The sequence below is a fragment of the Microchirus variegatus genome (genome assembly GCF_963457635.1).
Source record: "Microchirus variegatus genome assembly, chromosome: 21".
NCBI classification, from domain to species: domain Eukaryota; kingdom Metazoa; phylum Chordata; class Actinopteri; order Pleuronectiformes; family Soleidae; genus Microchirus; species Microchirus variegatus.
The window spans coordinates 13,478,990-13,491,289 of record NC_139822.1 but is presented as its reverse complement, the minus strand read 5'-3'; the positions used below and the strand labels follow the sequence as shown (position 1 = coordinate 13,491,289).

Genomic DNA, 12,300 nt, shown 5'->3' with positions numbered 1-12,300 from the left:
GTTGCTTTTCCACTGGATTTCTACTTTGATGAGACAGCAGTCACCTCCTCTTCCTGAACAACCATGATATTCTGCTTTTCCGAAGACTGCTCCTACTAATTGCAGGGGCAAAACATGGTATTTGGAGCCGAATCCTGGATTTTAAAACATTCCAGCCGTGGGAGCAGCTGACAAAGCGAAAAAGGAGATGAATGAAGCGAGGCAAACCTCTGCTGTTATGGTAAACCAGCAGAGGGTTTTATAGTGATTGTTTGCCTTGTATCGCTTACTCTGAGATATGATCAGCTGTGAAAGGTGCAGATGGCTTTGATTACATTGGATTAGTTTAGGTATTAGATCAAAACTGTTGAAACTGAGAGACTGTTGTAATAGAACATTGACACAATGGTGAACATCATTGTCATTTAAGTACACGCGCCCCTAGATTGGTTTAAGTAAGTTTGCTTTTCTCGCAGCTGCATTCGGGATTAGTGCAACACTATATCTGGAAAACATGCAGCAACGTTGCTGAATACTGGGATTATGATATGACGTGCAATAAAAACAAATATACAGTTTACAGTATGTGTTTCTGCTTTGGTAACTATCTCCATTTACTGCAGCTCAAGCAGTATTTGCAATATTTATAAATCTATATCTGTTGCAGGGTTAGGGATTTAGAATTTCAATTATCTTTTAATTCTTTAAATTACTCAAATCAGTGTCAGTGCTGCAGCCAAACACAAGAGACGGGCTTTAAATTAACTTTGTACATTCCTCACTAGAAACTTCTAGAAAACAAACAGCAACAAACTCCGGCACTTGAGATGCTAGTGAAAGTAATGCAGGCTTCACATTGTGTTTAAGGTGCATTATGTAATAAATCTAAAGCAACTGTATGGCACCTTTAAGTTGAGAAGGAGCAGCTACAAGATGCATTCAAGAAACCTTGTAAATCACATTGCTACTGCTTTTCTAAACAAATTGTACATTTAGAAATGAAATAAATCTTGAATTATACAGATAAAGATGCAGCTTTCTAAACCACAGGGCCCGATCCACCCATCAGCTCAGGGTCGTTATTAGTTGTTCCTTGATTCTCCTCACTGATGCTCAGTATGTCCCAGATGTCTGTGCTGAGGCATGAGGATGGTGCCACATTTGTGTGTGTGTGTGTGTGTGTGTGTGTGTGTGTGTGTGTGTGTGTGTGTGTGTGTGTGTGTGTGTGTGTGTGTGTGTGTGTGTGTGTGTGTGTGTGTGTGTGTGTGTGTGTGTGTGTGTGTGTGTCTCATTCTCTTTGATCTGGGCACAGCTGTGGCACTATGAGAATGAGTAATACATTACACTTAGGCATCTCTGAGCAGCTCTTTGAAGCCGAGGGAAAGGGACATCAGCGGTTTCCTGTTTCACGTATACACCACATTTCCTCAAATAACGTCTGAGGCGTATATATTTACCTCAGCTGCAGGAGAACAGGCTCATATTAAAGGCAGACATTATTTGCCATTTTCTCTTTTTGATAAGTCGACCTGGTCATGCTTTAGTTGGACGCTTCGCTTTGATCCTCTTCTGTTTTCCCTGTTAAAATGACTGCATTATGCTGTTCGTTTTACAGTGTTTTTGTTGCGTTTGACTCACCAGACTGCAGAACCAAGGGTCAGTTCAACGCTCTGTCTTACCACTTCAGAGGACGCAGATCAGCCGATCAGAGCTTCAAGGAGGAGAAACCTGCCGACAGCACCCAGGAAAACAGGTATCAAGAAAAGTGTGATTATATATAGCTATCTATACTGACATGTGTACATACAAATACCATAAAGGGGTCATATTTAAAGAAATGTCACCTCATTTTGTCCCCGTGTGCATTCGTTTTTGCAGCGCAGTGGAGAAAACCGATCAACCGAGTCCAGTAAACGTCACCCTGACCTCGAGAAAAAGCACTGAACCCTCAATCAACGAGTTCCAGGATTTTGTCTCCGACATGCAGAAGACGATCACAAGTTTGCGAAAGCAGGTGCGTGACAGCGACCGCACCCACGCGAGGAGACAAAGTCTCATCATTTGTTTTGAATTCATCTCCCTGCTAATCTGTTATTAACTGAATTGTGTCTGTGCGAGAGCTGGCAGAGAAAGAGCGATGGAACTGACGTGAAAATTAGACGTACAATGTGAGAATATCGGAAGCATTAGGTCTATTCATATTTCTTTTGGGGCAACAAACTGTGGAGTCAATCAAGGAAGTGGAGTTGATTCAACTTTATAACCTTATTAGAAAAAAATGTGAATTCTGTCTGTGGCAATTTTTGGCAAATTTATCAACCTCTTTTTCGACTTTTACAGTCAAGCATCTTTCAGCCATTCTCAGTACATTTATCATGAGTCTTAACATGTCTTATTTCCCCCAGGTTACCTCTAGCACATGCTGCATGCACGAGTGCTATGTCTGTTAAGGGGGAAACTATGCTGCAGGCTAACACATGCACGCATCCACATACATACAGTCATGTTTTCCATTATTGTGACAGCAGTACAGTTAATTCCTCTGGATGGGGCTCAGCAACATGTCCTCATTCTCTGGTCAGCTGCAGTCTTCGAAATGTAGAATGGCTGAATTATAAAAACGTCTGTGTTTTTCAGAGATTGCTGGGATTAGGAACGAAGAGTCGGACACAATTTTAACACAGTATTCAGAAAAAGGAGTTTCTAACTTCAGGGGATGGAATGGTAGCTTTTCTTGTAACGTTTGTGTGTTTGTGTCTCTTCAGATTAAAAGACTTGAAGCCCGTCTGAAGAAGACTGACTGCACTGATAGCAAGGGACGCGAGCGAACAGATGGAGAGAAGTGGAAAAAGGACTCCTGCAGTATATGTGAATGCAGGGTATGTTTCGACAAATAAATGTATAGTGGAAATGGATTACACCACACACACACACACACACAATCTGACATTTTGAAGCTGATTGTTGTTGAGTATCTATATGTTTGGATGTCTCTAATTTTGGACAACATAGTATAGTATGACGTGTTTGTCAAATTTTGGACCAAACCCTTTTTTTTTTTCAAATTGTCAAATTTTGGACGACCTTAAGTTTTTGTCGAAGTTTGGACCAAAAGAATTTTTCAAAAAAATTGTAAAATTTTGGACGACATAGTATAGTATGACATGTATGTCAGATTTTGGACAACATAGTATAGTATGACGTGTATGTCAAATTTTGGACGACATAGGATAGTATGACGTGTATGTCAGATTTTGGACGACATAGTATAGTATGACGTGTATGTCAAATTTTGGACAACATAGTATAGTATGACGTGTATGTCAAATTTTGGACGGAATTTTTTTTTCATATAAATTTTAAAATTTTGGACGACATACTATAGTATGACGTTTTTGGCAAATGTTCAACGAAAAAAAAAATTTCCATTAAAAATTTTAAAATTTCCGACGACATTGACGTTTTTGGCGCATTTTGGACAAAAACTAATTTTTTCATAAAAATTGTTACATTTTGGACAACATAGTATAGTATGACGTTTTTGTCAAATTTTGGACGAGTTAAACTGGTTTTTCATTTCAGTCACTCGTGAGTCAAATGACACGTTCATCTTCCATCTATTAGCCTAGCCGCTCACATGTCGCTAATGATTGTACTAATCCTTATTTTTAAAACTTGGGACAGTGCTCAATATCTTTCATTTCATCAATCAGGTCATCAAGATGATTCATTGAATAAGAGAATGACGTAATGGATGCACTATAATTCAACTTTGGTTGACACAGTGGTGAAAAAAATACCACAAGGTAGAACAACCACTGGCAATGTGAATGGTGTTAATCTAGCTGCTAATTTTAGTGTGAAAGATGCTTTATTGAGCAGGGCCCATCAGGACTATATGTGGGTACACAGTCTGCCACAGTCTCTCTTTCTGTCTGATGCTTCTGCTGCTCGTGTTTCACCTCTTCCAGCAGCTCTTGGCACTTTCCTCCTGGCACCAGTGTGTTTGTGTGTGCACCGACCACTTGTCTGCCTTTTCATTCTTTATCTCTGACACTTTTTCCGGTGCCAGCTGCTGGCACAGGTTACAGCATCTCTCCCCCCCGATGCCAAACCCTTCTGCCTCAGGTCTCCCTCAGCCCTCTCTCTCTTTCTCTCTCCCCTTTGTTGCAATCTGTCAGCTCAGTTTATTTTTGCTCACCACATCTGACGATACACCTGTCAGGTTTTGCGTTTTTGTGTTTTTCTGCCCATTGAAATTTGCAGGCAGAAGCAGAATGTAATGGACTGTATGGTTAGACATTTCATATCATTGCTCTGAAACAAAGCATCTCATTGTACGGCTTGGCAATGTATTCAAGCAACTTAGCGGAGACACAGGAGCAAAGCATTTCAGTTCTTTGCTGCGTGCCAAACAAAAGCACAGAACATTTCATCAAAGTTCATAACACACACATTGAAATCATACATAGACACATTCTTCTCAAGGAAAAATGGTTGAACCCCATCAATATTATCCCTCAGCTGACACTGACCTGTTACAGATGTTTTTTTTTTACAGAAGACAATGCTGAAAAAGATTCTTAGAGTAAATTTGAATTTAAAGGTTAAAGAATGAAATTAAAGGATCTGATAATCCATATTTAGTGTCACACATTCTTTCCTCCTTTTCAGCTTCCACAAGTCAAGGCTTTCTCTTAATACCTGAGAGACTAAGACGAAATAAATACTAAACTGAAACTAGTTTCTCAGAGTGAACACCTTTACTTTTACGTTTTTTTCTTTGTGCAGAACTCTTTTCTTTTCTTCGGTCGCTTAAGTTTCGTTTGACTTTTTTTTTAAGGTGGACCTAAAGAGATACTACAGAGCGTTTTGAACAGGGCTGTTTTGGCAGGGTGATTGAACTGCTGTGGTGCTTCATCCTTATGGTATTTTGATCAAAGCATGTCATAGACATGTTCATTAGGACACCAGGGAACTAGTTTAACTTGGACAAATAGGGTATAATATGGGACCTTTAACATGGCACCTGACCTTTTCCTTGTCTTTCTCCTAGGACTCCCAGGTGACCTGCTTTGTGGAGTCTTGTCCACCGCCCGAGTGCCAGCGGCCCGTCAAGTTAAAAGGCGCCTGCTGCCCAGTTTGCCTCGAACGCGCAGATGTCGCCAAGCCACAGGAAGCGAACACCCACCACAACTAACCCTCAGGACCCCCCGCCCCCCCATCAACAAACACACTCCAGTGTCTGGAAGTCAAACATTCACACACAGACATCCAGAGAGAGGATGAGACTCTTAAAGGTGTGCTAATCTGCATCCAGTAATAGCCTCGATAGACCCAATAGCCTCAGTTTTTGTTTTGTTTCACCACGTATCCTTTGTCTTCGATCGATAGAGGGGGGGATTTGTTTGGCAGCCTCAGGACCAGCAGCCTGAGGCTCAGATTGAAAATCCTCTGGCACCAAGCCAGCCATCACTAAATGGATTTATCTCTGAACCAATTGGTGGACGGATGAACGGGTGGATCGGAGACAAGACGGACAAACCTCTCCTGCGCTGGAGTCCACCGTGGCTCCTGAAGTGTATTAAAAAAAAAAAAAAACAGCCACTGCGTTTGCGTTCCTGCAAACCCACACTTTGGTGACCAAACCCAGGGCCGCGTGCCGTCGACTCGCAGGAAAGGGAAGTAGATTGAAAGGCAGCAGCCGTTACAGTGTATCATAAAGAAAAACTTCTCAGGTTAGAGATGCCGAAAAACTGGTGCTATCACCCCTCGCCCTATTTTTGATTATTGATTTAATCACTAAACACAAACCATGCAAAGCAACCTATATATACTCAGTATATGCATTTTAATGATAAATCACAATTGAGAGGATTGTTTTATTCCAACTAAAAGACTTTTTATTAATAGAGTTACTTCATCTTTTTATCCACGGTGCTTTATATCATGTTATAAATGTTTTTTTTCCCCCCCTTCCCTTTTTTGTATAAAACTGCTTACATATGAAGATAATGTGAAGCCCTACAAAAATGTTTGTAATGCAAAAAGATGTCTACTGATCACCGCTCCTCTATCCATGGACACCGTGTTAGTTCACATCCTTCTCGTCTCCGCTGGCCTGTCCTGAACTTGAGTGAGGTGGAGCCGCTGCTGCGCTCCCCGTTTGCAGGACACTCGATCCAGCTCTTGCTGCACTGTCGTGCTCCTTTCCAAGTTTCATTTTGCTTTCAGAAAGCAGCGAAAAGAATATCCTTTTTTTTTTTTTTACCAATGTAATGTTGTGAACTTTTGTCCCAGTATTTTTTGCTCAGCCTTTTTCATAAGCCAAATGTACGATTTAGTCAACTTCTAAAGAATGACATTAGTAGCACACATCTATCCATGAAAACGAAGTATGAATGTCGTAATGAGGTCAGGATTTTTAGCCTTTGGTACTGCAGACTCTACCACAGCAGTATTCTCCTCCTGACCTGCTCATAACTGTTTTGTTAGTTCATGTGTATTCACAGACCACACACACACACACACAACTGAAGGTTCTTCTCCGCCCTTTGTGGACCCTGCAGCTCTTTTTACACCCAGTTTACAAAAGGACACGATTGCATGAAATTCTCCATTTTATTTGTCAGTTTTTCGCAGTGTTTGTGTTGAGTTTTTTTGGACGTCCCCACCTGTGAGGACCGAGGATATAGTCCTGCTCATATTTCTTTGCTATGTTGAAGATTTTCAGAGCAGGGTGACGTCATTCAGCAGAGCACGAGTGGCGCGCAGGCTTCTCTAACTCTCTGACCCTCATTCCGCTGTAATAGAAGCCATATGAGAGAGGAAGCGAGGGTAATGGCGGGGGATGGGCCGCTGACGATTGGGATATCGTGTCAATCAAAAAACGAGGCTTCGCCGTGTCGCTGTCGTTGCTTCCACGAGTACTGTACACGGACACGCGCCGCTCACTGTACCCCCCCCCCCCCATGCACTGGCTCGCTCCATGTAACCAATCACATTTTTTGTTGATATCCTGTTTTTGCTTCCCCTCCAATTGTGTGGAAAGCGGCCGCAAAGCTGCAGCGTTTCCCCCTCCATTGTTTTTCTTCATGCGGTAATGTCCTGAGCAAACATCTGTCACTAAACAGAAGTAATACTCTCTGGAATGCTCCGTTCAGGATTCCATATGGGTTTATGGAGCTGGCAGGCACACTGCTACATCAATATCACATGTGTCACATGTTTGAATACTGGACAGGTTTGTTCATCAAACTGTTCGTTTACAGTTTTCTCTCCGTCGCTGCCCTCCGACTGCGTCTTCTCCAGCAGGAACAGTCACGACATGGTTTTTTTGTTATGTTTTACTGAATTAACTATTTTGATATCATTTGATAAACTCTGTGAATGAACGCGTGTGCGTGTGTCTCTTTCTGTTCCACTAACAGGATAAATGCATTTTGGCCCAAGGGTCTGGCTGCCGAAGCACTGTGAGCTCTCTTCATTACCAGCCGCGATATCCATATATCCGTTGTATTGGTTCATATTTTGGTTTTCATAGTGGTTCCTTCACTTTTTTTTCTTCTTCCTTTTCCTATGGACTCCCAAGTGTCAATGGAATGCACTGCTCCACAAGACTGAACATGCTTTACCTACACTGTCCTTTAACCAGTGGTCAATGTGGATATAGTCGTACCTGTCATGACATTTGTATTGTATTGTACGTTTGCCAAAGAATGGTTTGCACTGTAATGTATGCCTCTCAACAGTAATAATAAATAAATAAATAAATAAGCCACATTTGAATTACAGTCATACATGTTGCTGCCTGTTCATTTCCAGCTGCCTAACGGGGGCAGAATTTCGCTTCTGATGAGACTAATTTAAAAGATGTGTCCCGTCAACAGCTCATTAACGGTCTGTCAGGGCTCAGGCATTTGGGAATTTCTGGTTTTGCTTATCAGAAAACAACACTTTTGGTTCTTTAACGTCCATTGTGTTACATTTAGGAAGGCTTATTGGCGGAAATTGTGTATACCACTGTTAAGTGTGTGCATAACTGCTTTAAAGGAGAAATAGTTTGGCTTCTATAATCTGAGATTAAGGCTTTAACCCTTTAAGGTACTACTCAACCATTTGGTCGACACTTAAAAGTGCATTATGTAATAAATCTAAAGCAACTGGCCATAAAATCCTCCTAAATATGTCACAGAGACTCAGGAATAATGTTCATATAACAAACTGAACTCACCAACAACAACAGTACAGACAAAATATTTGCATGTGTATGTTTTGAAATCATGTTTTGGCATGTGGCGCCACCTACCGCCGTCTACCAATCATTGCAGGCAGTAGAGTCTCGGCTGCCGCGCAACCACGGGTTGCCAGTTACGTCAGAAAATGATATTGTTATCAAGTAAATAAAATAAAATAATAAAAAATGCTTTTTCCTTTGCTTTTTTCTTGGTGCGTACCTTAAAGGGTTAATATGGACAAGGGCCTTGCTTAAAAGGACGAAACCAGCCAAAGTATGCAGCGGAAGTTTATTTCAGTATTTTACAGATATAAAAAGAAGCAGATGTCTACTTATAGAGAACTTTACAACACAGAAAATGTATCCATAGTGTTTTTAGGTCGTGCAGAAGGTGGCGAAGACGCCGTCCACGTAGAGGTTGCCCTGCGGACGACGAGCGATAGCAAGAGTTGGATCGGTCTGCGTTCTCATCCGTCAATGTGACAAAATGAAAGGCCGATCTAAGGGATTTAATCTGCTTGTGCCACGAGAAAGCTGCATATGTGCGTAGTATGTAAATATATTGTCATGGTTGTACTGTGCTTCACCTTCTCTGTGTGGGCGTGGCTCCCAGCTCCACTCCCCCTGCACACACCTGTTAATGATCAGCTCATGGCCTCTCCCAGTCTGCACACCTGCCTCTCATCAGTTCATCAGCCTTTGCAGTACATCGACCCCGGCTCTTCACCCCACTCATCGGCAGATTGTTGTCTCTGCGCTATTGTAAGTTTAGGCCAAGCTGTTAGTGTGTTTGTGTGTTTGTGTTTTGTCTAAGACGCTGTTCGCTTCATCTACCAGGATCTCTACTCGCCTGCCTCCCGTCTCTGGTTTTTGAACAGCAGCCCCTCACCTACAGCACAGATAAGTCCAAGATTGCTTACGTCATGCAGTTACTTGTGATTCAAAATAAACGGAAGATCTGGAGAAGATACTGGGGGTTGCTCGGGATGGAACCATGAGGCACTTTAGGGGATATTTTTTACATGGGCTTCGTGACCTAGTCAAGGATTAATCAGCGGTCTGGGATGACTCGGCTGGACTCGATTCCCTGGCTATCGGGCTTGACAATCGCCTCCATGAGCGTCGTACGAAGAGATCTAGCCGTCCATCACCCCTGCCCACCTCTCACCATGTCCCCGGAGAGTAGGCCCAGACTCTTTCCCTGTGTCCCATGCGTTCCCCCAAAACTTCCCGCAGCCTTTGAGACTTTTGCAAACCTCTTGGTACACCTGGAGCACTCGTTTTAGGAGGGATGGAGCATGCGAATGCACGACTCCCTGTCCAGTGCAGCCGCAGGTATTTCACCTTTTGGGTGTGCTATTGGTTACCAACCACCTCTGTTCCCTGCTCAAGAGGGCGAGATTGGCGTTCCCTCGGTTCAGGCCCATCTTCGCCGCTGCCGCGAATTTCGGAGGGATGCTTAAGATGCCTTGCTTCGCTCAGATGACCGACCATCGGACCAAGACACCCAACTACAGACCAGGTCAGAAAGTTTTTTGCTTTCCTCCAAAGATCTCCCCCTTCAAACGGTTTCAATTAAATAAACCACTGAATTGATCATTTTAACCTTTAATTACGTCAACCTTTTCAGTCTTTCAGTCTCCTCTTTTTTTGGTTTTCTTCATGGTTTAGATATGAGACAGCATTCTCTCTGAAGCCAAGTGTAGACAAACAAAAAGCAGCTGCTGAAGGATCTGGGGAGTGTGTTTGCAGTGTGAGTAATATCAGCCAGTGAATGCAGACGCCTGTATCAGACTGTCTGGTGCGTCCCACGACCCACACGCTGCTCTTAGATTTGTGGCACATCGATACTTTAGATCTGGTCCACCTATAGCTGTTTTGATATCATTTTTACTCGTCGTTACCTCCACCCTCGGTCTTCTGTACTTCTCCCAGTGGAGTCATCTCTGGCAGTTCGGTTCTGCGAGTGGTTGGAGTCTCTGGAAACAAAACCGGACCAGGAAATGAGGTTTCCAGTGGCTGCACAGATAAAAACAGCCTTCATCTCTTGGCCAGGCAGGAAAAGACATTATCACCCTGACAACAAGAGACCTTACCTTCCTCTGAGTAAGAGAGGTCTGTCCCTGGGAGATCCAGACATTAACGTGCACACACACACACATGCGTGCATTTCCTCAGGGTTGTTTCCATATCGGCTGCAGCGTTTCCCTTCCCTTTACCAATAGCCAAGGTTCCAGGCTGTTTAAATGTTGACTTTGGAAAGAGAGATACATCTGATTATGTAAGTGAGGAAAGTAGATAATAGGCAGACAATAGAGATCTATCAGGCCCCAAAACCTGCACTTCAACTGTGCATCTATCCATGTTTGAATCTCCATCCACTCCAGAAGACGTCTACAGGACAGAGGCTGAGAGTTTGGACAGGACACTCGCCTGCAGCTGCATAAGCATTACTGTTTAGCAACCCTCTCACTTCCCACTCCTCACATACTGGAATTTCATTTAGTCGCTTGGCTCTCTGCTCTGCACCTCTCACTCGCCAAAGGCTGGGAATTCTTTCCTCTCTTTAACGGAACGTCATTCTCATTTCCAGAGTGTGGTGGATATAAGAGCGAGAAGTCGTGTGTCCCGCTGAGGGAAAATGGGTTTTTGCACCCCGGGACTCAAAGGAACGGCAGCGATGGCATCTCACCGCCCAGTGGGTGGCAAATGTCAGGAGATGTTTTTGGCTCTGACTCTCGAGCCCATTATAGCGCAGGTGTTTGCACAGGGAGTTATAGTAGTAAGTGTTGAACAGGTTGTAGAGGTGACTTCGCCTTAAATCTCAAAGGATGTTGGCAAACAAACTCAATTAATGTGGTTTTTTTGGATTCATATAGGATTACAGTATGTGCCCAAATTGCCTCAAGATGGACCACATGCTATTCTGAATGCGTTGCATGGACTGCTGAAGCCATAATTACTACTTAAAGACAGTAACTGGTGCATGTTGGGTAAACTGTATTTTTGTTATTTGCATCATATGTTCATACGTATCTCACAAACACATGAAGTACAGTAAAATTGCCTTGACAAAAAACCTCTTAAAGCTTAAGCCTCTTATTAAGGTGTTGAGTAGTGGTTAAGGTTGAATTATGCTTACACGGTATATGTCAACATGACATTAGAGGTGGACTATACTTTCATTTCTGTAGCATCCTCTTTCCCCCCCCCCCATCTGCTGTCTGGTCCTTATAGTTAAAGGTGCCATATGTAAGAATGTGGCCAAAAACGGTTACTACATTCAAATTCAAAAGGTTTTTAGGTTTGGTTTTCTGACGTAACTGGCAACCCGTGGTTGCTCGGCCGTTGAGACTCTACTGACTGCAATGATTGGTAGACGGCGGTAGGTGGCGCCACATGCCAAAACACGATTTCAAAACATAAACATGATTTGCAGTCTGCAAAATATTTTTTTTAATGCAAATATTTTGGCTGTACTGTTGTTGTTGGTGAGTTGCTTTAGATTTATTACATAATGCAGCTTTAAACATGTTTGGGACCTGTGATTTAAACCCTGCAGGCTTCAGTGATATTGTTCCAGTCCAATATAGGTGTAGTATAGTTTTTGTACATTAACCTGAGGGAAAAGGTGTTTAAAGTTGTGTATTTCAATCACTTTTATACCTGGACTGTATAACTCAACCCCGTCTACTTTAACTGCAGTATATCTACTCGTATGTTTTAGTCATTTCCCAAAATGTAGGCAGCAGGACGTGACTGTGAACAATCACAATCTGCTGGACGTGACTGTCGACGACTTGAGCTTGTGTTCTTTTCCTCCTCACCCCCTGATGTCATTCTCAGCTTTTGTTTTTTACCAACTCCCAACGTTTAAGTTTCACTAATTTGATTTACGCTCTGTAACCCGGCCCCGAATAAAGTTCTACGTACGTGACCCCACTCCCCCGTGAGATGACTCTCTTCCCCCGTATGAAAATACCAAACTCCTTCGGCAGAATACGTCCTGTCTGAAAAACACATCGTCGCTCAGATATGATAACGTCCAAATATGCGAGTTGTGTGTGAGCGCTCGGGCAGATCCT

At 42.8% G+C, this 12,300-nt stretch overlaps 1 protein-coding gene across 1 annotated transcript in view; it reads left to right on the top strand.

Annotated features, from left to right (window-relative positions):
- pxdn (peroxidasin) overlaps positions 1-7,718 on the top strand; it is a gene marked incomplete at its 5' end in the record, with an annotated part of 52,694 nt that extends 44,976 nt beyond the window's left edge. Inside the window, 4 exons of the mRNA XM_083908121.1 lie at positions 1,621-1,732; positions 1,858-1,993; positions 2,745-2,858; positions 5,036-7,718. Of these exons, the coding sequence (XP_083764247.1) occupies positions 1,621-1,732; positions 1,858-1,993; positions 2,745-2,858; positions 5,036-5,179 (506 nt within the window). The 3' untranslated portion in view covers positions 5,180-7,718. The remainder of the gene's footprint in view (positions 1-1,620; positions 1,733-1,857; positions 1,994-2,744; positions 2,859-5,035) is intronic.
- Positions 7,719-12,300: the final 4,582 nt, after the last annotated feature.